Raw genomic sequence first — 23,679 nt, forward strand, 5'->3', positions numbered from 1 at the left:
TAGCCTATTGAACAAGTACCTTCATTGATGTAGTGTAATTTATGTTACAATGAAAACACAAGAGTTATATTAAAGTGTATCCATACTAAACAAGTAAAGAAAACTATAAAAATCTATTCTCACACTTAAAATAATTTAATAAAGTTTTAGCTCACGGACTTACAAAAGGCTGCAGTAGTTATAGGTTCCATGGGGGTAAGCATTGAAAAGCATAAGCATTGATTATTTGATGTTATTAATATTGAGTTAGCGAGTGAATGACCTGAGGTGTCTTCCTTGATAGCCGCGCCCTGTTCCTGGTCGATAGGCACCGACATTAGGCGAAGGAATGAACCTAGTGAATAACAAAGAAATGAGAAGGATAACAACAAATGATACGAGAAAAAAGGTTATCAAATACGTTTTAAAAGAGAAATCAAAGGTTTGCGTAGCGGGGGTGCACTCACTTCCCACATCTGGGGTCCCGCGATTGATTGTTGGATTTTTTGATATTACATGCCCTGACTTCGACTAGCCCAGAGGTTGTTTTAGGGTTTGATCTGCAAGTTAGCCATGCCCTGACTTAGATCAGCCCAGAAGTTGTTTCAGGGTTTGATCTGTGAGTTAGCCATGCCCTGACTTAGATCAGCCCAGAGGTTGTTCCAGGGTTTGATCTGTGAGTTAGCCATGCCCTGACTTAGATCAGCCCAGAGGATGTTACAGGGTGTGATCTGCAAGTTAGCCATGCCCTGACTTAGATCAGCCCAGAGGTTGTTTCAGGGTTAGATCTGTGAGTTAGCTATGCCCTTACTTTGATCAGCCCAGAGGATGTTACAGGATTTGATCTGCAAGTTAGCCGTGCCCTTACTTTGATCAGCCCAGAGGATATTACAGGGTTTGATCTGTGAGTAAGCCATGCCCCTACTATGATCTGTTATGTCAAGGAATCAATAAAAATTAAAGGTTTAAGACGTTAAAGGGTCGCAATGTTGCACTCGACAACTCGTTATCACGTGATATGTGTACCTTGCATCTGAGTCTTTGTTGGTGCGTGGTGTATCCCAGTAGCCACGCCCTTGTGGTCTGTTGTACTGGTTCTCTCTCATTCCTCCACCTAATTAGAAAATCACACTTTACAACAACTATCAAAGAAAAAACTTCATTGAAATATAGCCTAGATAGTACGCGCGCTCTGATTGGTCTAGAACTGTGCTTTACTAGTGAACGGAGCACACTGACGACGCTTTCCGCGCGCCCAGCGGAGCACGGAAAAGACGTTTAAAAAACGTACATATCATCACATGTACATTGAACGTACATATCATCATTTATCGACGCAAAACTTCCCTTATGTGTCAGCGTTTTTTTAAAAACCCTATTGACAGCAGTTAAAAGAGCAAGGCTATTCATATAATCATAATTTTTTTGCGTTTGGTATAGGTTTTTCGTAAAAGTTTCCAGAAGAGCCTTTCCTACTGAAACTGACGTTTCGGACGTTAGTCACTTACTCCCGACGAAGGACTAACGTCCGAAACGTCAGTTTCACAAAGCTTTTTACGGTGATTCAATTTATCTACAAGTTCCTACTGTTTTATTCAGAAACACCGACGCAGTCCACGCTAGTTCTACTAGTTATCACCACCCTTTTCTACTAGTTATCACCACCCTTTTCTACTAGTTATCACCACCCTTTTCTACTGAGCCACTTATTGATTTGGACCGTCAGAAGTTAGATTAAAGGAATCGCTGATTGGCTAATTCGTTCGAGCCGAGAGAAGCTTAACCGCAGTCACCTTGATCCACCACAACCTACAAGGATGTTCTAGCTAGTACAAAATTAAAAAGCCCACGCCTCCAATACATAATGAATGTTGTGCGCATCAATCAAAAGTACAAAGACACGGACAATTACTCACCTCGATATTGCTGTGATGCTTGGGGACTGCTCCAGTTTGGACTAAAATTTAAAAAAAAAACATAAGACGGAAACAAGTCATAACGGAACAGAAATACAGCGAAATTCATTAACCAAAATCGTGCAATTTGTCGTCGCGACAAAATAGGCATCAAATTGCTTCTGGGAATCACTGTAATCAAGTGTTTATAATCACAACAGTGTCTAAAGATTTAGGAAAACACTTCTCACCCTCTTTGGAAACCTCTTTGTCCTGGGAATCCACCAAACTGACGCTGACCAGTCCAGTCAGGCGTTCCACCCGCTCCACCGCGTCCACCGACACCTTGGGGACCTGGGCCTAGACCAACAATGAACCCCAAATAAATAGGGTATAATTAATATCTCTGAATCTTATAAAAATATAAACCCATTGTTAATAATGTGAAAAGAAATAACGCAACGTGTATTCAGCTTCTTTATATCTGTGAAGTACAACAAAAACATGCACAAGACGAGGTTCTCTTACTCAGCCTGCAATGCAAGCGTTGCTGGGTGGTTTTCATCGGGGATGGAAAAGATTGGGGTAGAATTGGGTGTTAAACTTTTACCAATATCTGCTCTTGTTTCGGGGAATTAAAAAAGGCGTGCGCAGAAAGCTTCTTGATTGAATAAACTTTACCTTTACGGAAAGGTGTGGGTAGGTTAGCCCATCGTTGCTGGTTCCCCATGAATCCTGCGCCTCCTCTGTCCATTGGTGATCGGTTCGTCATTGGACCCTAAACGAAAAGGAAGACGAAAACCCGGAAAATGTTAAAAATCGAAAGACATTTTTTCTGGTGTCGGGCGCAACCACCAAATGAGTGTCAGAATATTTTTGCATTTGACAAAATAGTCGTATATGCCCGAGTTCGGAGAATCTAGATTTGCAATTCTCACTTAGATAGTTTAATATTAGCTTTTTTTCAGATTTAAATTTCTGTTCGCAGTTGCCACGGTTTGACATCCGTACACGCCACGACACGCCACAATTCCACCGCATGACCGAGTCTTTAGTCTTTTATACCTTCATTCCTCCGCGTCTGTTTTGCATGTTTTCTTGTCCTTTGTTACCAGGCTGCATATTGTGTTGTTCCATGGCCATAAAGTCATCCACATGCATCGAGGGGGGTCGGCTTGTATTCTGTTTACGAGATCGAAATATATCACCCATGCCCCCGCGTCCACGACCTCGGCCCATGCCCCTAGAGCCTCCACGGCCTCCACGACCCTGGTAACCTGGTAAGAATTAGATATGCACAACTAAATACCTCATATTCTGGAATTTGTTTCCTAAATAGATAATGATGACGATAGTGACGGCGATGGTTGGTTATGATGATGGTGATGGTTGATGATGATTAATGGTGATGATAATGGTGATGACTGAATTGCGATGATAATGTTGATGATGGGGATGATGATGATGATAATGCGATGATGATTGATGGTCATAATTGATAGTGTAGATCATGAAGATGACGGCTCAAACTGGATCAGTTTGAAATAATTACCTCCACGAAACTTTTTGAAATCCCTGGCGACATCAGAGACGAGAGGATCAAACTTACGCTTAACGACTCTGAAAGTAACAAGTAGACTTACGGATTAAGGTGCTGGTCACAAATTAAAATGGGGTGGGTCGGGAGTGGGGAGTGGGGAGGGGGGGGGGTGTAAAACAGTAGTGAAGAGCTTTTTTTTTTGCTGGCCCAGTATGAGACGAGGTTGAGAGATTGATGCCCCCCTAAGTTTTCATGCAGGAAAACCCACCCTTAATGTACATAGTAATGTAAGAGTACGTTTTTCCAACATTAAAGAGACTGACTATCAATGCGGTCTTACAAAATTAGAACTTGTTACCATAAAACTAGTTTTGGATAAATTTGCGAGGTTCATTATGAATATCCATGAGAAAAAAATGATTCATCTAAAGAGAGTCCTGCAAAATTTTAGTGGCTTCAACGTCAATCAAAGAGATAATTTATTCATCCCACGTGAATTTTGAACGATTTAATGAGTTGCTAACGAAAAGTCGTTGCATCAAAAAGTGCGTTTTTTCGGTAACAACAACGATATGACAGCAAGCCATACATTAAAAAAAAAAAAAATTATGAAATGATTGAAACGTTTTAATATTTTATATTATTATGGCATATGTACCTGCTCTTCTTACGAATAGGAGAAGGTGGTGGCGAGGGTACAAGACCTTTCTCTAGTTCTGCCTTTAAGTCGAAGTCAGGACAGTACTTGGTTCGAAGGGAATCCAAATCACTGCTCACCTGAAAACGTCATCAAAGAGTATTATTATTTATTAGTATAATTTTAGACTTGAATTAATATAGAGTTTCGCGCGTTGTGATAGGTCGAGTGACCAGTGATTATGAGATGAAAATCACTGGTCGAGCGGTGATTATGAGGTTTGCCAAAGTTTGCCAGAACGGGAGTAATACCAAAACGTTTATTCAAATCCTGAATTTGATTATCAATAGACCCTTTTCGAGTTCCAAATTACTGCTGTGTTTCTTGATTACAGACTCATTTGCTCAGGCTAAGCCTCGAATCAGTGTCTAATTACTCGCAAATACCAACGGTAAAGTAAAGAATGCACAAGTTCAGCAATACGAACACTTTGAAACTTGACGGACCTTGACTAGAAAACGTGAATATTCTTCACAAAATCGAGGCTAAGCCTGAGCAAATGAGTCTGTAATCAAGAAACACAGCGGTAATTTGGAACTCGAAAAGGGTCTATTAGGAATCCAGAAAGAAACGTAGAAGGAATAAAGGCAAAAGAACTGAGAAAAGAAAAGAAAGGAAAAGCAAAGGAAAATGAAGGAGAAGCAAAGGAAAAAAAGGGAAGGTAAAGGTAACGAAAAAAAGGGGAAGAATAAAGTCACTAACCATGTCTGTCTCAGGTTCAATGTCTTCAGGGGGTGGTGTAGAGAACCACATTGTCAGACTCACTCCAGCCTCGGGGTCTCCCGCGATGAACGTGATTCTGTCGTTGAATAACTGCTGTAACGGGAGAGACGACGGCAAATCTGGTTCCTTGTCTTCTTCTGTGAAGTAATTATGTAGGCTGAGTCAACAGTTATTAGTTAATCGCAACCAAAGTTTTGAGGCACCACTATGGATCAGAATAAGAGACTCTGTATAACTTCGAAGTGAGCATCCCTATACTGTAGCTATATAAAACTACACCAGAACAAGAGTGCACTACTACTACACCTCCCTTGATTCCTATGATGACACTCCATGTAACCTTTGCGCGCTAACGTTAAAGGGTAATGCCACATACAAGTGTAGGAGCGACTGACACTAGAGAGAAGCGTTTGCGCATGCGTGGCTTTTAGCACGTTTTCTGAGACTTTCACAATCTCGTACCCAGAGCCTACGTTTCTTCTGGCCTGCGACGAAGAACGAGAGCTTTGGCATAATCCATTTTTTGAGTCCAGGATTTCTTGGACTTCTGGTATAACAGCGCATGCGTTCAAAGAATTGCCAAAAATTAAAAAAAACGTTTTCCCCGATTTCTAATTTTTACTATGATTTTTACTTCGATTTTTACATTGATTTTTACTTGATTTAATTTTTACTTTCATTGTTTTGATCTATTTTATCTCACTTTCGGAAAACTGCGCATGGATAATGCCAGAGCCCTCGTCCTTCGCCGCAGGCCAAAAGAAACGCGGGCTCTAGGTACGAGATTAAGACTTTTAGAAAAGAGAGTTTTAGTTAGACAATGAATGCCCCTTTTTTCGAGTATCCAAAACATTTCGTGAGTATACATTTGTGAGACCAAGATACTGTATTAATAAACACAATATGAAATAAGCAGCCTTAAGTTTCAAGGACTGACTCTAAGTTTTGCCATTTTGCGAAGTTCATTTATCAGGCATGGTTGAAAGTCAAGTTTACACATTTTTATAATAGCATGAAGACATTCGACTAATTTGCATACGGATTTCGATCGAGCATGTGCAGACGTTTTCACTCGTGTCGGTGCGGCTATTCCGATAAGGCTTTTCATTATATGCATCGCATTTTATTGGATTACAGCATCACGTCAGTTATAGATATTCACGTGAGAAAAAGGTCTTGAGCGCAATGTTACGCACACATTTCTTACCGGGTTCTTTATTCGTGTCTTCGCCTTTCTCCAGGATTTGTTTCAGTGTTGTTATCCCCTCCAAAAGAGTTTCTAGCGTTTCGTCTTCCTTACAGCTTTCCTATAAATAAAAACAAAATAAGAACTCTTGGACTCTCTAACAACTGGTTTTTCATTGCTGTTTTTTAAATCTTGTGGTCAGCACTAAATATAAGGTGGTCTGATTTGCTATGATTCCCAAGAGAATGAAATAGAGCAAAATCGCAAGACATCGGAAAATCATCGGACATCTTAAGACTGTAATTGGATTAACAGGAATATTAATTGCGCACTGTGATTGGTTGGGGGAATATCTTAAATTCCGTAACCTGACCTCGCCTTGCACCGTGACTTATAGTCTCTCTCTCACTCACACTCACACTCACACACACACACACACACACACACACACACACACACACACACACACACACACACACACACACACACACACACAAAAGACGTCGCCGCCATGTTGGTTGATGTAAGAAAAGACTATTGACAATTCGCTATCAAGGTTATTCACGTCCTCTTACCTCTAGTCTCTTCTCTAACACTTTAAGCGTAAACTCCTCCTCGTTGTCTGCTTTCAAAAAGGTTTTCATTTGAGCCACGGACACCGATATCTCAGACGTTGGTTTTAACTCCTCTACATCAAACACCCCAAAAAGTTCCCCCTTGAGCGTGACGCTCGGGAATCCTTGTGTCACGCATTCTGGGTCGATTTCTTGTTTAACTGGTTTATCCGGGTCTGGTTTGATACTCTCATTGGTCAAATCTTCGGTACTCTCCGCTTCTGTGTCCTCGGTTTCAGTAGGAGTAACCGGTTTTGTTTCTTGTGTCTCAGTGACGTCGGCAATGGGTGGGGCAGACTCCTGGGCCACTGCTATGTTGGTAGCTTCCTCTGGCATCAGTAGCTGGAGTAACTCAGTGGTTGTAGACAGAGTGGATAAGCTGTCTGGTCCAGGTATACCAGTCCTGTAAATACAGAGATATTATTAAAGATTATTAAAATATTATTTATTTCTATTAATGGGATGTTAGAGCTTGTTTATAGAGTGTGGTCCAGGTATACCAGTCCTGTAAATATAGAGATATTATTAAGGATTATCAAAATTTATTGATTTTATTGATGGAATATTGGAGGTTGAATGTTTAGTGGATTGTCTTTTCTAGGTATACCAGTCCTGTAAATATAGAGATTTTATTAAGGATTATCATTTATTGATTTTGTTAATGGGATATTAGAGGTTGTATATACTCATTTCAATAAAGTTAGTCACCAAAAACCTAGAAAGCTGTGATCGCTGAGAATCATGGGAAACATTTTATATCCAACAAGTAAATGTTTTGACATAAACTGCAGCAGTTGAGGATGCTCAGAGGAGGTTAACTTGTAACTGGTAGAAGATCTCAAGTCCATCAACAGTTATCAAGCGCTTGAAACATGTATAATGTATCTACCCATAATCCTTGCCGGTCTCAGCTTTGTAGCTTTTCAGGTGACTAACTTTATTGAAATAAGTGTATACATTGACCAGTCTAGTCTAGGTTTCCCAGTCCTGTAAATATATAGATATTATTATTATTATTATTATTAGGATTATCAAAATATATTAATTTTGTTAATGGGGTATTAGTGTTTGTAGACAGAGTGAACAGTTGACCCAGGTATAGAGATATTATTAAGGATTATCAAAATGTATTAATTTTATTAATGGGGAATTATATCACTTACTCGAAAGATGAGGAGAGGCGTTTCAAAAGCCGATGGAACACTTCTTTGTTCTTTTCTAAAGTGCTGAAGAAAGAAAGTGACACAGCTCATCAATGTTTATCACGCGTCACCCTGCGTGCAAGCTGATATCGTATTGCGTTACACGGTAGTGAATAATGTTCGTGACGAGTTAGAAGAGTGACTATTAGAAATGGAAGGGAAAATGCGCTAATCTTCCTTTTCCTCTCTTATGCAAGTTAATACTTTATTAGGTAACACAGTAGCTGAAGGAATGCGCGAGGAGTTAAGCGAGTGTCGAACAGAGAAGAAAGGGAAAGAATTACTTCTTCTCATTCTTACCTCCCCCTCCCATATTTACTTCTCAGTCCTCAGGACTCAAAATAGAAAAGCTATGTCCTGGTTTTATTTTGACTAAAAATTAAATCTTATTTTCCATTTGGAACCTTCAAATAACTTTTGCTTGCCATTAGTAAGATTTAGCCTGGATTCAGATCAAAGAATGGCTGTTCTATTTGAAAGTCGGCCCCGACAACCCCCATCCCCACTCCCTAAAATAAATGACAACGAAAGAGGTCTGTTTACCAAGCATAAGAAAATAGGTCTTTTGCAGTTAACGGTCACGTGTCTGCACTGGTGAGCAAAATTTTTTATTTCATTTTAAATTGGCGATTCTTTTTAGCTACTTGTAAAGAACTGAATGAAACGATTTGTATCCAGTGTGTTACGAAATGCAGTTCTATTACGATCTCTCGAAACATGTTATAGAAATTTTGCTCACCAGTATATTTCACCCATGGGAATCAAGATTGTCATTCATTTGCTCTCATTGAATTAATCAGCACGTGATTACTGAGCTGCAAAGGGCCTATTGCGCTTTTTATTATAAGATTGTATCCCACATGGATGAGTACCTTTTGAGATGATATACACCATAGTTGTGTTCAGTCAGGGTGACCATTGACCTCAAGGCCAGTAAGATGGTAGCAAAGGCTTGGTGGACTGAACCCACGTGATCTAGTAATGCTGTACAAATGACTGACAGCATTTCACTGTCTGGTAATGTATTGGACAGCTGAAACAAGACGATATCTAACTCAGCATGTAGCGTAAAGCACTAAGGGATGGACCATAATATAATTGAGGGGGGAGGGGTGCAAGAATTTATGTTGCACGATATTTATTTTTTCGTAATAACTCCTGCGCGAATTTCTTTGTGTTTCTCGATATTTCTTTACTGAAAGGAGAATTTTAAGAAAAGGAGATGTTAGCCGATACTTGGTTGATATTTTGGGGGATTTGCGCAACGCACTGAATCCCTGCCATTCCATTCAGTAAGATTGATCCTGGTATGGTTTTGGATACACTTGCGCTAGGTTGCACTCGCTAACTCACCCGTGGTGACCGCGGCGATTGATGTGAAAGCGATGAGTCCACGTTTCCTATTCGGATATTGTACTACTTACGTGTTGGTTGGTGTAGGGCGTTACGAAGGATGTTAAACTAACACTTGGATCGCATAAGGACTGGATAATTGACTGAGAAATAATAATAATAAAGAGAATTCTGAGAGAGAATTTAGAAAGACACGCTTAGTTTATAACCACGCTGAGGCAATAGGTCGTTTGCATGATGGCGTCATTTTACTACGACTACCAAAATGCTTCACAAATTTTCTTTCTTATTCAAATTTTTATTTCCTCTTGAATACAGTAAGACAATTGGTGCTAATTTCATGGACAAAAGAAAGTGTGCAAGGGAGTCTGGTAGAGGTAGTAAATGACGCTATAATGCAAGTGTCCTATTGTCCCCTTCACAATTCCCTGAGGCAGCTTGAAAGGTAATCATGCCTGTGCATCGAAGCGAGAACAGCAGTGACCTTGCAATGATAGAGACTTTTTTTAACACCTCGGAAAATTATCCACATGTCTCTGTTATTGCAAGCTCACCGCCCTTTCTCGCTCCGATGCACAGGCACAGCTGTCTTTCAACACGACTCAGGGTACTGTAAAGGGGAATATTTCAACATGAATAGTCCCATCCATCTGAGCCAATATGAATTGCTCAGGGAACAGGACATAGGTGTAGCATGTTAACATATGCTTAGTCCAAACTCACCACAATGCAGTACTGGGCACGTGGCACAATCAAGGCGTCTGGTTCGGCGCTCAACAAAGCCAACATGGACGGGAGGAGATTGGGAAACATTACGTCATCATTCTTGCCCGCACGGCTGTTACGTTTAATTGGGTGAAGAAAATGAAGAATGTGGTAAAAGGGAAAGTGGAGGAAGGGAAGCAAATGCGAGTATGTGAGAGGGGTAGTAAAGGTAAAGTGAAAATAAATGGGAAAGAGGGAGAGAAGAAGTGAAGATGGGAAAAAATGAGATGACTAAATTTCTCACGAGAAAAAGCGAGTCATTGAAACTAGCTAGGTCATGATGGAAAAGTATGAGCAGAAATTTAATAGTGAGCAATGCTGACCTTATCTTGAGGAGCTGAAGCAGCGAGATCTTGACAGCAGGTTGAGACGAGAGGAATGCTAAGAGAGCCATGATACGAACAGCATCAGAAGTACATGTCCTGGAGAATAACACAGCATGAGACAAATGGTAACTCTGGTGAGTCTGGATGGCATGGTCATGTCCAAGGGACAGCACCTCTATGTCATGCGCTTTTCACACTTATACTTAATCTGCTCTTGGCAAATAATAGACCTCTTTAGCTTGATACTTTCAGACCACGTGACATTTTCTTGGGAATAAGATTCTTTGTTTGAGTTGCATTCATGTGTCTTGCCATGTTTCTTTGTTTAAGTTGTATCTGTATTCATGTGTCTTCTCATGTACAACCGTTAAGCAAAGAATTGGTACTCAAGGGAATGACCCATGGTAACATGTTTCTTTGTTCAACTTGTATCCATATTCATGTGTCTTCTCATGTGCAACCGTTAAACAAAGAAATGATACTCTAGGGAATTACCCATGGTAACATGTTTCTTTGTTCAACTTGTATCCATATTCATGTGTCTTCTCATGCGCAACCGTTAAACAAAGAAATGATACTCTAGGGAATGACCCATGGTAACATGTTTCTTTGTTCAACTTGTATCCATATTCATGTGTCTTCTCATGCGCAACCGTTAAGCAAAGAATTGGTGCTCTAGGGAATGACACGTGATATGCAATGGGAAAACATTACGGCAAAGGTAAAGTGGTCTATTGGATTTTGAATAGAATACACGAAATGCAGATCACTTTATAACATAACCTTACGCCATCAACCTACTTTTTATCTTCTTCAGTTGGTTTAGACATCTCTGTGTCGAGAACTTCCAACAGTGTTCTGAAAGGAAAGAGGCTACATCTAGAAAAAAGAGATAGATAGCCATAACATTGAATATGACACTCATACCTGACAATATTGAAGGCTGTGGGTGCTGAGAGATCTGCTAACTGAGAGCAAACACGACGAAGAACTTGCTGTAGGTTGTGGCACGCTGACACCGCAAGCGACTTGAGTATTCCCTGTAGATCAGAGCTCAGGGGGTTCAAGTGGGCACTCCATAGTAACCTGTGGTTCATGACTTGAATGACGTCTTCTGGGGTCAAATCCTAATACAAACAACAGTAGAATATATCATAAGAATATTTTTCACTTTTCTGCAAGTCGACATTCGTTAACGAAGAGGCGCGCAGACACCTAGGGAAATCCCCAATTAGGAAAAATTAGGGCTCTCCATAACAAACGTCTTGCACTATATTTTCCCTTACTTTTACTAGTTATGCTTGGCAGACTTGACAGGATATCTTGACCTACAAATTCCTTAGACGTCCCTTTACACAAGTTTACTAATCATATACAGATACCCGGTAAAATGCACCCTTTCCCATCGTGTACCTGAAGCTCAGCATTTATGCAATGTGTCTGCAAGGCTAATTTGTTATAATATACGGGACAAATGCCTTCCCGTATTCCCCAATCTCCCAGTCAATAATTTTTTTTATTTTATAAAATAGGGGGTTATAACGCGCGTTCTGATTGGTTAAAATGTCATTTTAAAAGTAAGTGTATCTTACAAGCTCACGTCATTTTTTTCGAACGCACGCTCAGAATCTCCATATTTATGTGAAAAATAAAACAGTATTTTTTTTAAAATTTAAAGGTAAAGGTAAAGTACCTATATTTAACGTCGGTAGTTCCTTCAGTTGAAATTCAACTGCTATCAATGGAAGCCGACGGTGCCCACTTCCTTACTATACAATGGACCTTAATGAAGAAAAGAACACATTTGTACACAATCAATGCTAAGACTGAGCAAAGGCAAACTCGAAATGGGAGTGTTTCCACCTTTATGTGAAAGATGAGACAGTATTTTTCTTTAATTTGTGCGCTTGTTGTTTTATAGGAGAGATATACTAACCTCTAGAGTATGCATAGGTAGAGGTATTGGAAGCAACTCAGAAAGCAACACAAGGCCACCCAAAAAAGCCTAGAAAAATATACACAACAACTATCAACAAATGTTCTTATACATTCTTTCTGCCATCCATCCATATCTCCCTCCCTCCATCCATATCTCCCTCCCTCCATCCATACCTCCCTCCCTCCCTCCTTATATCCCTCCCTCCCTCCCTCCTTATATCCCTCCCTCCCTCCCTCCTTATATCCCTCCCTCCCACTCTCCCTCCATAACTCCCTCCCTCCCTCCCACTCTCCCTCCATAACTTCTCCATATCTCCCGCCTCCCCTCCCTCCTCCCTCCCTCCCTCCCTCCCTCCCTTTGTTTATTTATCCCATCCATTCATGACAAGTCCTCGCCAATAATCGTCTAGTCTAACCTGGGGTGTGGAGGTGATGTACTTGAAGAGCTCTTTCAACATTAAGGACCAGATACTCTCGTTGATTGCTGGAACAAACAAACAAAACACAAGACTGAGTAATGAACACAAGAAAATACCTTCCTTCAATTCACCTCTGGGCTGATCAAAGTCAGGGCACGGCTAACTTACAGATTGGTATTTTAGCATGTTAAGTTTGGTGGAGGGAAGAAATCCAGAGAATCCGGAGAAAAACCCCCGAATCAAGGGAGCAATCTAACAAACTCTACTTACATGTGATAATGTGATAATTGAGATAACTAGTTTATGTCTAACATGGACGTGGTTTTTGTGGGGGTGGGGGTAGGGGTGGAAAATGAGTATATAATAAGGAAACTTTTACCTTCTTCGTGGTCTGAAGACTGTACTACCGGTCTAGTGAAAGTCATGAAGATAGCTACAATATCACTCAGTATCTGAAAGTAACACAACATCACGAGGAACGTTATGGGGTAGTTTAATAATTAGATGAAAATTTGTTCACTCTGAACACAGGGAGCCCACTTTCAAAAAATGTGCTGCTCCATAATGCAACTGGGCATAAAACCACACAAAAAGAGAGCACGATACACATTATGGTGTTCTTTTTCCCCTACTAGTTATTCCAAGGTTTAGAAAAAAACTAGGTGGATTTCGCATTACATTGCATTGTGCGACTTTTTCAGGGGAGATATTTCCAAGATGGCGTCTATTTCGTCCCCTAAAAAAAGTCCCACAATACACTGCAATGTTAATTTGACCCAGTTTTTCTCTCGACCTCGGAATGGCTAATTCAATTTTCCTTACAAAGTGAGGGATAAAGAACTTTGGAATCGTATTATTTAAAGTGGGCTCCCTGTGTTTGTGGTTCGTTTCTCACCTGTTGTGCAAGGTTATGCAGCTGACCAGTCATGGGTGCAGAACACATCACAGTATGCAACAACATCAATGACGTCATCAGTCTCGTGTCTTTAAACTGATACGAACCAGTATTAAGCAGCTCAGTCAACATTATCTTCAACAACGCTAGCAAGGGTGTTGCCATGGAGATGGTCACTAAGGGATGGCCAGTGCCAAGGGGTTGTCCTTTCCTCCAGGGATGAAGCACAAACTCGCCTACTTTTTGTAGAGTGTTGATGAAGACGTCCATCGCGTTGGCAGAGAAGAGTTTCATACAGGACAGGTTGACTGTCAGATCCTTCTGGTAGCCTAGTTATGGATGGAGACGAAGGTACTTATCGTAAATGCCAAACGCTTTGTCTGCTTATTTTGTTTGTTTTCTATAAACTTAAACTTTTAAACTTTTTACAACCATCACTTCCCGTCACTTTCCCTAAGGGTCTCTTTCGTGAAGTTCTCTCCAACCGCACTACCCGCAATACATTCTATATTGACAACACATAACTCTCAAGCACAAATGTTGATTTTTACGGGTAGAGAAAAAGCCGGAGAACCCGAAATAAAACCCTCGCGGTGAGGGATAAAATATCACATCAAACAAACCCAACGCACATATGCGGTTCAGTGAAGAATCGAACCTGTGACCCCAGGACATTACAGTGGTGAGAGACAGCCCCGTAACAGAGTATGCCACCACATGGTTTCTGTTGCTTGAAGCAGCTAAAGGTATCGCTAGTTCGTATTCCATTTACCTTGTGATTTCTGTTGATCATCTTTCACAGGACACACCAAGTGTTTGAGAATCCTCAATGCCATCAGAACACCACAAGCCACATTGGGTGAAGCATTTAACTGACTTAGTTTGCTGAACAACAAAGATATGGAAACATTTAATAATAACGAAGGTACTAGTGGAGTTAGATGTTGTCGTCATTGCCATAGTATTAGAAGTAACAGAAGCAGTAGTAGAGTAGTGGTACAAGTGGTATGATGGTGGTGGCGGCAGCTTGGTGGTGGCGGTGGCGGTGGTATGATGGTGGTGGTGGTGGTATGATGGTGGTGGTGGTGGTATGATGGTGGTGGTGGTGGTATGATGGTGGTGGTGGTGGTATGATGGTGGTGGTGGTGGTATGATGGTGGTGGTGGTATGATGGTGGTGGTGGTGGTATGATGGTGGTGATGGTGGTGGTGGTGGTGGTGGTGGCGGCAGTGGCCGTGGTGGTGATGGTGGTGGCGGTGGTGGTGGTGGCGGCAGCAGCCGTGGTGGTGATGGTGGTGGCGGTAGTATTTTACTAGGCTCTTCTTACCTCTCAACATATTGAACAAGCTTAACAATACTAGACACGTCAAATGTTATTTCTTTGATAGGGTCCAGCCAGTGTGTCAGCTCTGCCAAAGGAGATTCCACATCCACCGTAAGAAAAGTTAGGTATATCAAAATACATGTCACTGAAACGCTGTAAAGTAACAATCTCATCTCCCAAGGGGGAGGGGTGGGGTGGGTTAAAGAGGATAATGGAAAGATGAATAACCTACGATTTTCTGTGACGGCAAGGAGACGAGGGCCAAGCTTGCATAACATTTCCACATTCTCTGAAGCTAAAACAAAATAAAAAACACAAGTCATTTAGTTAATGCTGATTCCAGAGTTTTTCTCTGCCAGTTTCTCTGGTTTTTCTCCCTCCATACAAATCAGCAACTTTTCAAGTTCCGATAGGCCCTTTGCAGTTAACGGTCACGTGCCTGTACTGGAGGGCAAAATTTATGTTTTTAAATTAAATTGGTGATTCTATTTAGGCACTTGTAAAGAACTGGATGAAAAGAAGTGTATCCAGTGTGTTACGAATTGCAGTTTTATTATGATCTCTCGAAACAGGTTGTAGAAAGTTTGTTTGCTCTCCAGTAAATTTCACCCATGGGAATCAAGATGTTCATTCATTTTCTCTCAGTGAATTAATCAGCACGTGATTGCTTAGCTGCAAAGGGCCTATTTGTTCATAGAATGAGCGCCACAGGTTTGTTAGTCACTGGCTATTAAGAGCTACTTTCGTAAAACATGGGAGACTTTTTTCCATTTCTTTTGCCCAGTGGTTTAAGATAATCAATTCCGTCCTGTGACCATACCGTTTCGAAGGTCAAAGCGATCGTTTCCTCTCATAATCTGCTTGAGTACTTACATCTTTATGCAAATCACATGTTTCTTGATACTTACATTTGATGGTGAGTAGAACCAGGACTGAAGCATATCGGCTGGATACACTTTTCTTAAGCTTCACGTCGTTTGCAGGATCACCTATTAGAAAACAGATTACAAGATGAAATTATAGCGAATCACTATTATTAATATTCTTTTAAAATTCCCGTGAAGCAATATTAGGTCATTATTTACGAGTTTCCTTTTTCTGAAGCATAATTTCATTTTTTTTTTTTTTTCCACTGTTAACATCGTGCGCACTCTACAAGTCCCAGTATGGAAGTCAACACTTGCTAAAAAATACTTCCTATGGTAAAAATGAGACTTTACAGTTTTCACGCGTTTAAGAAAAGAAAAGAAATTAAATTGTTTATAAGACACGATGTAAAACACGATGTAATGTTGACTGCAGCTGTGGTAGTATTCTTTTGCAGTCAAGTCTCTACAATTTCGAACATGTTCTAAATGTAGTGCAACTTAACGGATATTTTATTGTGCTGAAAATCGCCGAATGTTAACGCGCTGTTACTGGCTGGCAAGAAAATGCTGCTAAAGTTGCGCGACAAAATTTCTAGTGTAAACCGGCCTTTATATTGAAGCTTTCCCTCTTCTTACCTGTGGGCTCAACGAACGGCAATAACGAAGCAAAGTTATCCTCCATGCTCAATACCGAAACCACAGCTGCTTTACCTGTAAGAATACAACAAGTAACTTGCTTTAGATTAGAGGTACTAAGATATTCAATAGAGGCTTTGCACCATCACGTGATGGCAGCCATGACAGGAGGCACAACGATAGAGTCTTTTTCTTGTGGGAAACTGAATTCTTTCTCATGTAAATCAAATTAGACCTGATTCAATTGTTCCTGCCTCCTGTCATGGCTACCATCACATGATGGTGCAAAGCCTCTATACCATGCACTCTGATACCCTAGCTGTTTACTTAACACCAATTTGATCTGCGAGTTAGTTTGAACCTCTGAGAGGATGACAATTCCCTATTGGTTGAGCAGCTTCCGGTCAAAAACGATAGCTTTGCTTCCCCACTAAAGTTTCTATTCACAGCGCACGAAACCCCGACGGCTGGAAAACGGAGCCTTGTTATGCTAGCACTCGTATACTAACCTATCATAGTAAATGTCATGGAGTAGAGAGTATGTAGTGTTGAGAGGGTGTCGGCTCCATCAAGTTCCGTACTAGAAATTCCTTTAATAAAAAAAACGTATAAGTCTTGTGAAAAAGTCAGGAGAACAAGGCATATACAAGACTACAATACATCATGAATATTGAAAACTTTATTCTCTAACGAAATCTCATAAGTCAGTATAATATAATATTCATAGTTATGATAATGCTGCAACATGATGATGATGATGATGGTGATGATGGTGTTGCTAATGCAGATGATGTTGATAATGAGGATACAGATGATGAGGATAATGATGATTTGTGATATACGCCTAATTGAAAAAACGTTGTCGGGTTCAAAAAAAGGTTATATCATCAAAGCTAAGACCGAAGGGGAGCATGGGAAGACAAAATACCGCAGCCAAACAGCTCTCCAGCGTAAATCTTCGGAGAATAGCTTTGGCATGTTGTTAATCCAGGTTGACCGACTCTGCTCTACTGTGCATTTTTACATGTCTATATGCAAATATATGCACATTTCGGAGTACCCAAAATCCTTTTCGATCATAGCTTCGATGATATGACGTTCTCGAACCCGACAACGTTTTTTCAATTAGGTGTATAAAGTAATGATGAAGTGTGGAGAGACGGGACCGCCATTGAAGGTAGTCTTCCAGGCCACTTGAAAGTCTTGAAAGTCATGATGTTTGTGGTGGTGGTCGTGATGATAATGATGAAAGACAATGCTGACAATGCTGATCAAGCTAATGACGATAATTATGGCGATAACAACAACACTAATAATGCATTACATAAATTACACACACATAAAAAGTCACAAAAAATATTTACCAGTAGCTAATGAGGTCTTGAGCTGATCGACAGCCTGCAGTGCCTGTAGATGGTATATCAACAGCAGACCAAGGTGCTGTGGGGTACAAAGATCAGCTGTTGTACCATTCCTGAGGAATTCATGAAGAGGTGGTGCTTCACTGTGATGGACATCTGTCTCCTGAAATGTTGAGGAAAAGAGAATGAATGGAAAATGGAAACTGGGAATCGGAAAAATGGGATTTAAAATATTCAGTAAAGGGATATGAGATTTCTCCAAATAGACCCTTTAGTCAAGTGAAAGCCAGCAATCTATGAATAATAAAAAGAAAAAAAAGAAAGAAAAAAAAAGAGAATATGCAAATGCTTGTGAGGTAAGAAACTTACTGTAGTCTGTGTGAGGACTCTAATCAGACCGCTGACAGTATCAGGGTGGGAAGACAGGAACAGCAAACCTGAAAAATGTTCAAAGTAAAATAAGATAACACCTTTATACTGAATATTTGGAAGTGAAGTCTCTCAACCTTCATGGGACTTTGTTCTTGCATTACCAGATCCTTGGGGGTGGGGAGGGTGTAGGGAGCCCTGGGGCAATATGATGCATCAAGTGAGTTCACGGTCAAATCACCATATCCTCTTATGATTGCCAAATTCCATGCATCCCTATTGATTCATTTTAAAGCATTCGTTTCTCAAGTGGCAGCTATGTTAATTGGAACAATAGATTTTTCAACATGCAGCCCCACATTCAAGAGCTTCAGGATGAGGTCATGCGCAGTTAAATAAAGCTTCTTTTTCTGGTCCGGTATTATAAAACATCGTACGTTCTGATTCTCAGTATCTGCCTGCAGTGGTGGTCTGGTATCCTGGGACCGCTAAACAACAGCAACTCCTGTATAAGTAAACTATTTACTCACCTCTCTGCGTCTGCAGAAGGAGGAAAATCAGATCTCTAACACCACAATACACCATTGGATGACAGGCAAGAGGAGATGACATTAGAACAACAATGGACTCTAATAATCTCCTGGCAACAAACAAGAGTATGCATTGTAAAGACAACCTTAGGTGCTAAAACTAGAATGCTAGAAATGCTGGCAATAGGATATTTTGCAACAACTACAATTTTAAAAAAAACAAACTTATTACACTCAAGGTAAAGAAGTCCATAGGATTGCAATCCATGACTTAGACTTGCTCTGAATCTCGCTCATTAATATATTTTCTGTTGGCAAAGTGGATTCAAAATGCACATGTCTGTTTACCTGAACTTTCCAAGGGGAATGGTGAGCAGGAAAGAAGAAAATCAATTTGGTACCTCATTTGCTTTATTCCTTTCCTTCATGCCATTCCCCTCCGAAAGCTCTTGTAACCAGACCTGCAAGGTCTGAATCCAATTTGCCAACAACAAAAATATATATACATAAATCAAATAATAATTAAGCAAGACCTGGAGCAAATTTATCAACCACCACCTGGTTAGCTCAGTTGGTAAGAGCATCGATCTGTTGGGCGGGAGGTTGTGGTTCAAGCCTCGGCTGGACCAACAGGGTCTTAAAATAACTGAGGAGAAGGTGCTACCTTTGTAATTACATCTGCAAATGGTTAGACCTTCACGTGGCTCGGATGATCACGTTAATGGTGGTCCCGTCCCTAATTAAGTAGAGACGTTAACAGAGGACCACAAGTTTATCAGTTGAATTACTGTCAAGTGTTATCCTCTATAAACAAAGTTAATTAATTAATTTATTCTTAATGACTAGTAATTAATATCCACAAGTGTCCAAGGAAGGGCATATGTGGACAACTTTTGACACCTTTCAACTCACCTGACAGCAAAAAGCCTGAACAAGACAGGATAAGGATCCTTGATGGCAGCATCAATAGCAGTGATCTTTGCTGTGGTAGGAAAGGCTTTGATAGGGGGTTGAACCTGTCAAACAAACAGACAATTCACAAATTTACCTTAAATAATACCTTGCCTTAAGAAATAAAACAGCTTTATTAATGCACTGCGTTCAGTAATACATCATACTGGATGTGACGAAAGCATGAAAAAAGTGCAGAGGTATTAACAAATTGTTTTAGTATAAAGAAAGAATCAAAATCAACCATAGTTTTGAATGCTGTTTTTTTACACTTCTTTGCAAAGCAGGCTGTGCACTGATGGTGTCAGCACCATGCTTCATTCGCAGGTCAGTAAACATTTTCAACCAATTCTCAACCAGAGTATTTATATCAAATTGAGCTGACCCCTGCAGTATATGAAGCAACATATGCATTTTATGATTTTATATGTGGGCGAGTTGGTGTGGTTGAGTTGGTCCGTGGGCAAATTAACTGATTACCACTTATGCAGCTGCAAAATGAAAGCCTCTGAAAGAGTTCCAAGTCTTGAATGGAATTTAACTGAGTATTTATAGTGCTCAGGTGATAAATATATATTTAATGCAGACATGTCAAAAGACATTGTATGCAAACATCTGCATGCCCTTGAAGTCAACAGACCAGACCTCGGTAAACTTTCAGGTCTTCAGAATTGCACTGCACATGTCTTTGGGCTTTACACTGGCCCTATGCATGAGCTATATAAATGTAATGCAATAAATAGAATATAAATATACACCAGTGAGGAAAAAAACCCTAACTTACAATAAGTTCAGGTGCTTTGTGTAGGATGGTATAAATCTCATCCAGAGTCACTGTGATGATCTCTGTATCATCAAGAGAAGCAGGACCATCCTTCAGAGTCTTGTTCACTGCTGACACATCCATGTTGAAATCATTGATTGATGATGCCTTTTGGTCTTTGCTTTCTGTTCCAAGCTCAGTGTCAGCTTCAGTGGTTTCAAATTCGGATACTGCTGCAGCTGTTTCTGCCGTTGCCTTCATTACCCTATGGATATGGTAGAAAATGGGGTCAGTCAGGGTAATTATGAGCTATGTAAAAGCAATGCCAGCCAGCCAGCCAGCCAGCCAGTTATGACGAAGCAATCAAACATGCATCTTTGTTTGCATGATCCCATATTATGCCCGTTATGTTTTGGTCAATATTACTATCTTTCCATTTCAAATCGTCAAAAATCTAATCACCAATATAGATAGTTTAGTAAGTCATAACAATTCAAGTAGAAATTCAAACTGCTTTACATTCCTTAGAATATCCACACCAACCTTCCATACTAACCTGCTGGGAAAGACTGTACCTTTGTAGGACACTCAACAATCATCCCCTCCCATTACCCCCTTAAAAATTTCTATTACCTGTACCTGTTCAAAGCCCCTTCATTGAAATGGTTTGAATTATAAGGACTTTATTAATAACAATAACTACAGTACCTTTCAACAGCGTTTTGAAATGAAGCCAACAATTCATACAAATGGACCTTTCTTGTCAGGGCTGAGGCAGCATTAACCACACGCACAGTCTAGAAAAGCATCAAAAAAATTAAAATCAGTAAAACAAAACATGCATCCTAAATAGACTTCTTTGTAGGAAGCACTGGTGGCATAGCAGTGAGAGGCACATGAGAGTGACTTGGTGTTGTATGTGAGTAGAAATATTTGTTGGTTCTTTCCTGTGCTTCGATGGTTTTTCTCTGGATTCTCCTGTCCTCCTCCCTTCTCAGAAATCAACTTCTAAATTCCAATTTGATTTTAGGACTTTCACCTAGTTGAAGCCTAGCTCTCTCGTGATTGTCCTGTGCTGTGATACCAAAGCTAAAGCTTAATAGATTTTTAGATTTTAACCAACTGAGCTATACCTACTCTAACCAAATGAGGTCAAATTACCTGGTTTGTTAGAAGAAACTCCACAAGTTTTTGGTATCCACTTTGAATGTTTTCTTCTTTGACATCAATCATGTTGTCTTCTTCGTCTTGAGATGCTGTATCCCACCCAAGGAAATGTTCCAAACAAATATGACTATCGGTGCAACTGTCCAAAGCTGGGGATAGATAAACATTGTCAAAAAAACGTTCTCGGAAATCCTCAACTATCAAGGCTAATGACCGTGACTTGTCTGGAATGCAACACAAAACTACCGCTTTCCTTCAGGAAATCTTTTAAAGTTTGCTTACATAGAGAATTTGGAACAAAACAATGTAAATGATAAACAAGTAAATTCTCCCACAAGCATATTATTCATAGATGAGAATGAGTGGACCGTGTACGCGAATTTAGTTCCAAGGGTCTTTCGCCCGGAATAACCTCGTTCCCAAGCACTATAACTTATCTATATTTCTATATCTTCATGTATTTCATAAGTGCTATGTGGTCCACACATTCTCATCTTTGCATCATAATTACCACGACCTAACATCTATTTCACCCCGGCCTGCTCTCAGTCTGACCACTAGCTCAGCTGGTAGAGCATCGGTAGTATTATTCCGAAGGTCGTGGGTTCGATTCCCAGTGAGGTCGGAAATTAATTTTTCCGAATTTAATTCCAAGGGTCTTTCGCCCGGAATAAGCTCATTCCCAAGCACTATAACTTATCTATATTTCTATATCTTCATATTATTCATATAGTATTCATCATTAAAGAGATCTTATCACTTGATCAGAGTTTTTACTTAGTACCTTGTAAAGCATACAGCTTCATGGAAGATGACATGTGATCTGTTGTTAATACAATGTGGAGCTTCTCTTGAACACCTGCATTCTATAGACACAAAAAGCAAACAATGTATTGCCTTTAGTTTCTGCAGTGAAGTTTGAGGAGAAGGCCTTTTCTTTGTACCACTCTGGTTTCGTATTGTCTTTTTAATACATATATGCTTGTTACTGTATCTATCCTTTTCTTAAAGGGGACTAGCATGAAAATCTTTGGAAATTTAACTCAGCTGAAACTTCGATGGAATAATCTTTAAGGGTCTAATAATCACTAGTTAAAGTTTTTTCTTTATATTCCAATGGAAAGTATTATATTTTTATGAAGTTTTATAGGTATCTGTGACGTCATACACTCAACACTAAACATCGCTCCACCGCTCTAGTTGACATAATTCACAAAGACCTCAGGGTCAGTTAATTAAGAATTGAGGATTCAACAATGTATTTTGTTTAGCATTCCCATGATTCTACCAAAAGAACCCAAGAGAATTCTCATACTTTAAATTGATAGTAAACACTAGTTGAAATCATGGCAGAATTCCATTTCAATCCACAAGAGAAATCTAAAGTGTACTCATTTCTTGCTCAAAAAATGCTTACCAAAAATAGTTGATCCATGATTCCTTTTGGGGAATAGGGTCAACTCAGCTGGGTTTTATTGGTCATGAAGTATTTTTATTGACTAATTAATTTTCTGAAAGGGGTGTATCCAGTGGGATTCTAGTGTGTTTATGAACTCTCTTCCCATTTTCATTCATTATTCAGGTAATTTTAGGATAATTATTATTTATAAAGACATGATTGAGTTCTTACAATGAGCAGAGCAGCAATTTCAGGTCCACAGTTACAGAGAGCATAGACCATTCTTAAGCCTGCCTTCAACAGCCTCACATTAACCTGAAACAAATGACAACATTATTCAATAAGCTTGTTACACTTACATCTGCAGTTAAAATGTCTCAGCTGTTTTAAAATCTTACAACAATGCATATCGTATTGCTTAAACCACTTAATAATATAGCAAAATTCATATTGGCAGGGATTTCAATTCCTAATGAAAAGTGAAACTGACAATGGTAATGATAATGGGTCATGGTAATGATGGCAATGATGATAGTAACGGTGGGTGACGGCAGCAATTGCAACTGTTAAGTAAAACAGCCTACCGCCTCATCTCTCATGTACTATTTTTCATGGGATTCTACCAGCTCACTAGATACACTGTGCTGACAAGGCCCAATGCAGGCCGAAACAGCTGTCCATTGTTTCTAGTTGAGCTGGCTCATTTTTTACTCAACTTGAAGTTGTGAAAGGCCCATTGGCCCTCTTCTTCAGTCATTTCATACAAGGCTCGTAATTT

At 39.9% G+C, this 23,679-nt stretch overlaps 1 protein-coding gene across 1 annotated transcript in view; it reads right to left on the reverse strand.

The window, feature by feature from the left end:
- Positions 1-116: 116 nt before the first annotated feature.
- Positions 117-23,679, reverse strand: part of LOC116293100 (protein virilizer homolog) — a 30,331-nt gene continuing 6,768 nt past the window's right edge. The window contains exons 16-52 of the mRNA XM_089033858.1: positions 23,133-23,216; positions 22,287-22,368; positions 21,497-21,651; positions 21,044-21,132; positions 20,357-20,600; positions 19,534-19,637; positions 18,622-18,731; positions 18,092-18,159; positions 17,726-17,885; positions 16,871-16,951; positions 16,362-16,436; positions 15,765-15,845; positions 15,089-15,151; positions 14,860-14,965; positions 14,305-14,417; positions 13,533-13,861; positions 13,017-13,089; positions 12,635-12,702; positions 12,217-12,285; positions 11,208-11,407; positions 11,082-11,138; positions 10,278-10,376; positions 9,913-10,027; positions 9,261-9,332; positions 8,709-8,869; positions 7,798-7,860; positions 6,596-7,037; positions 6,042-6,141; positions 4,814-4,971; positions 4,073-4,191; positions 3,427-3,494; positions 2,940-3,151; positions 2,556-2,652; positions 2,126-2,234; positions 1,896-1,936; positions 1,006-1,093; positions 117-334 (exon numbers count right to left, since the gene is read on the reverse strand). Coding sequence (XP_088889984.1) covers positions 247-334; positions 1,006-1,093; positions 1,896-1,936; positions 2,126-2,234; positions 2,556-2,652; positions 2,940-3,151; positions 3,427-3,494; positions 4,073-4,191; positions 4,814-4,971; positions 6,042-6,141; positions 6,596-7,037; positions 7,798-7,860; positions 8,709-8,869; positions 9,261-9,332; positions 9,913-10,027; positions 10,278-10,376; positions 11,082-11,138; positions 11,208-11,407; positions 12,217-12,285; positions 12,635-12,702; positions 13,017-13,089; positions 13,533-13,861; positions 14,305-14,417; positions 14,860-14,965; positions 15,089-15,151; positions 15,765-15,845; positions 16,362-16,436; positions 16,871-16,951; positions 17,726-17,885; positions 18,092-18,159; positions 18,622-18,731; positions 19,534-19,637; positions 20,357-20,600; positions 21,044-21,132; positions 21,497-21,651; positions 22,287-22,368; positions 23,133-23,216 — 4,443 coding nt within the window. The 3' untranslated portion in view covers positions 117-246. The remainder of the gene's footprint in view (positions 335-1,005; positions 1,094-1,895; positions 1,937-2,125; positions 2,235-2,555; positions 2,653-2,939; positions 3,152-3,426; positions 3,495-4,072; positions 4,192-4,813; positions 4,972-6,041; positions 6,142-6,595; positions 7,038-7,797; positions 7,861-8,708; positions 8,870-9,260; positions 9,333-9,912; positions 10,028-10,277; positions 10,377-11,081; positions 11,139-11,207; positions 11,408-12,216; positions 12,286-12,634; positions 12,703-13,016; positions 13,090-13,532; positions 13,862-14,304; positions 14,418-14,859; positions 14,966-15,088; positions 15,152-15,764; positions 15,846-16,361; positions 16,437-16,870; positions 16,952-17,725; positions 17,886-18,091; positions 18,160-18,621; positions 18,732-19,533; positions 19,638-20,356; positions 20,601-21,043; positions 21,133-21,496; positions 21,652-22,286; positions 22,369-23,132; positions 23,217-23,679) is intronic.

This window comes from Actinia tenebrosa, unplaced genomic scaffold (assembly GCF_029948245.1).
Source record: "Actinia tenebrosa isolate PJP-AT-01 unplaced genomic scaffold, QUT_ActTen_1.0 PGA_scaffold2__45_contigs__length_23673736, whole genome shotgun sequence".
Taxonomy (NCBI): domain Eukaryota; kingdom Metazoa; phylum Cnidaria; class Anthozoa; order Actiniaria; family Actiniidae; genus Actinia; species Actinia tenebrosa.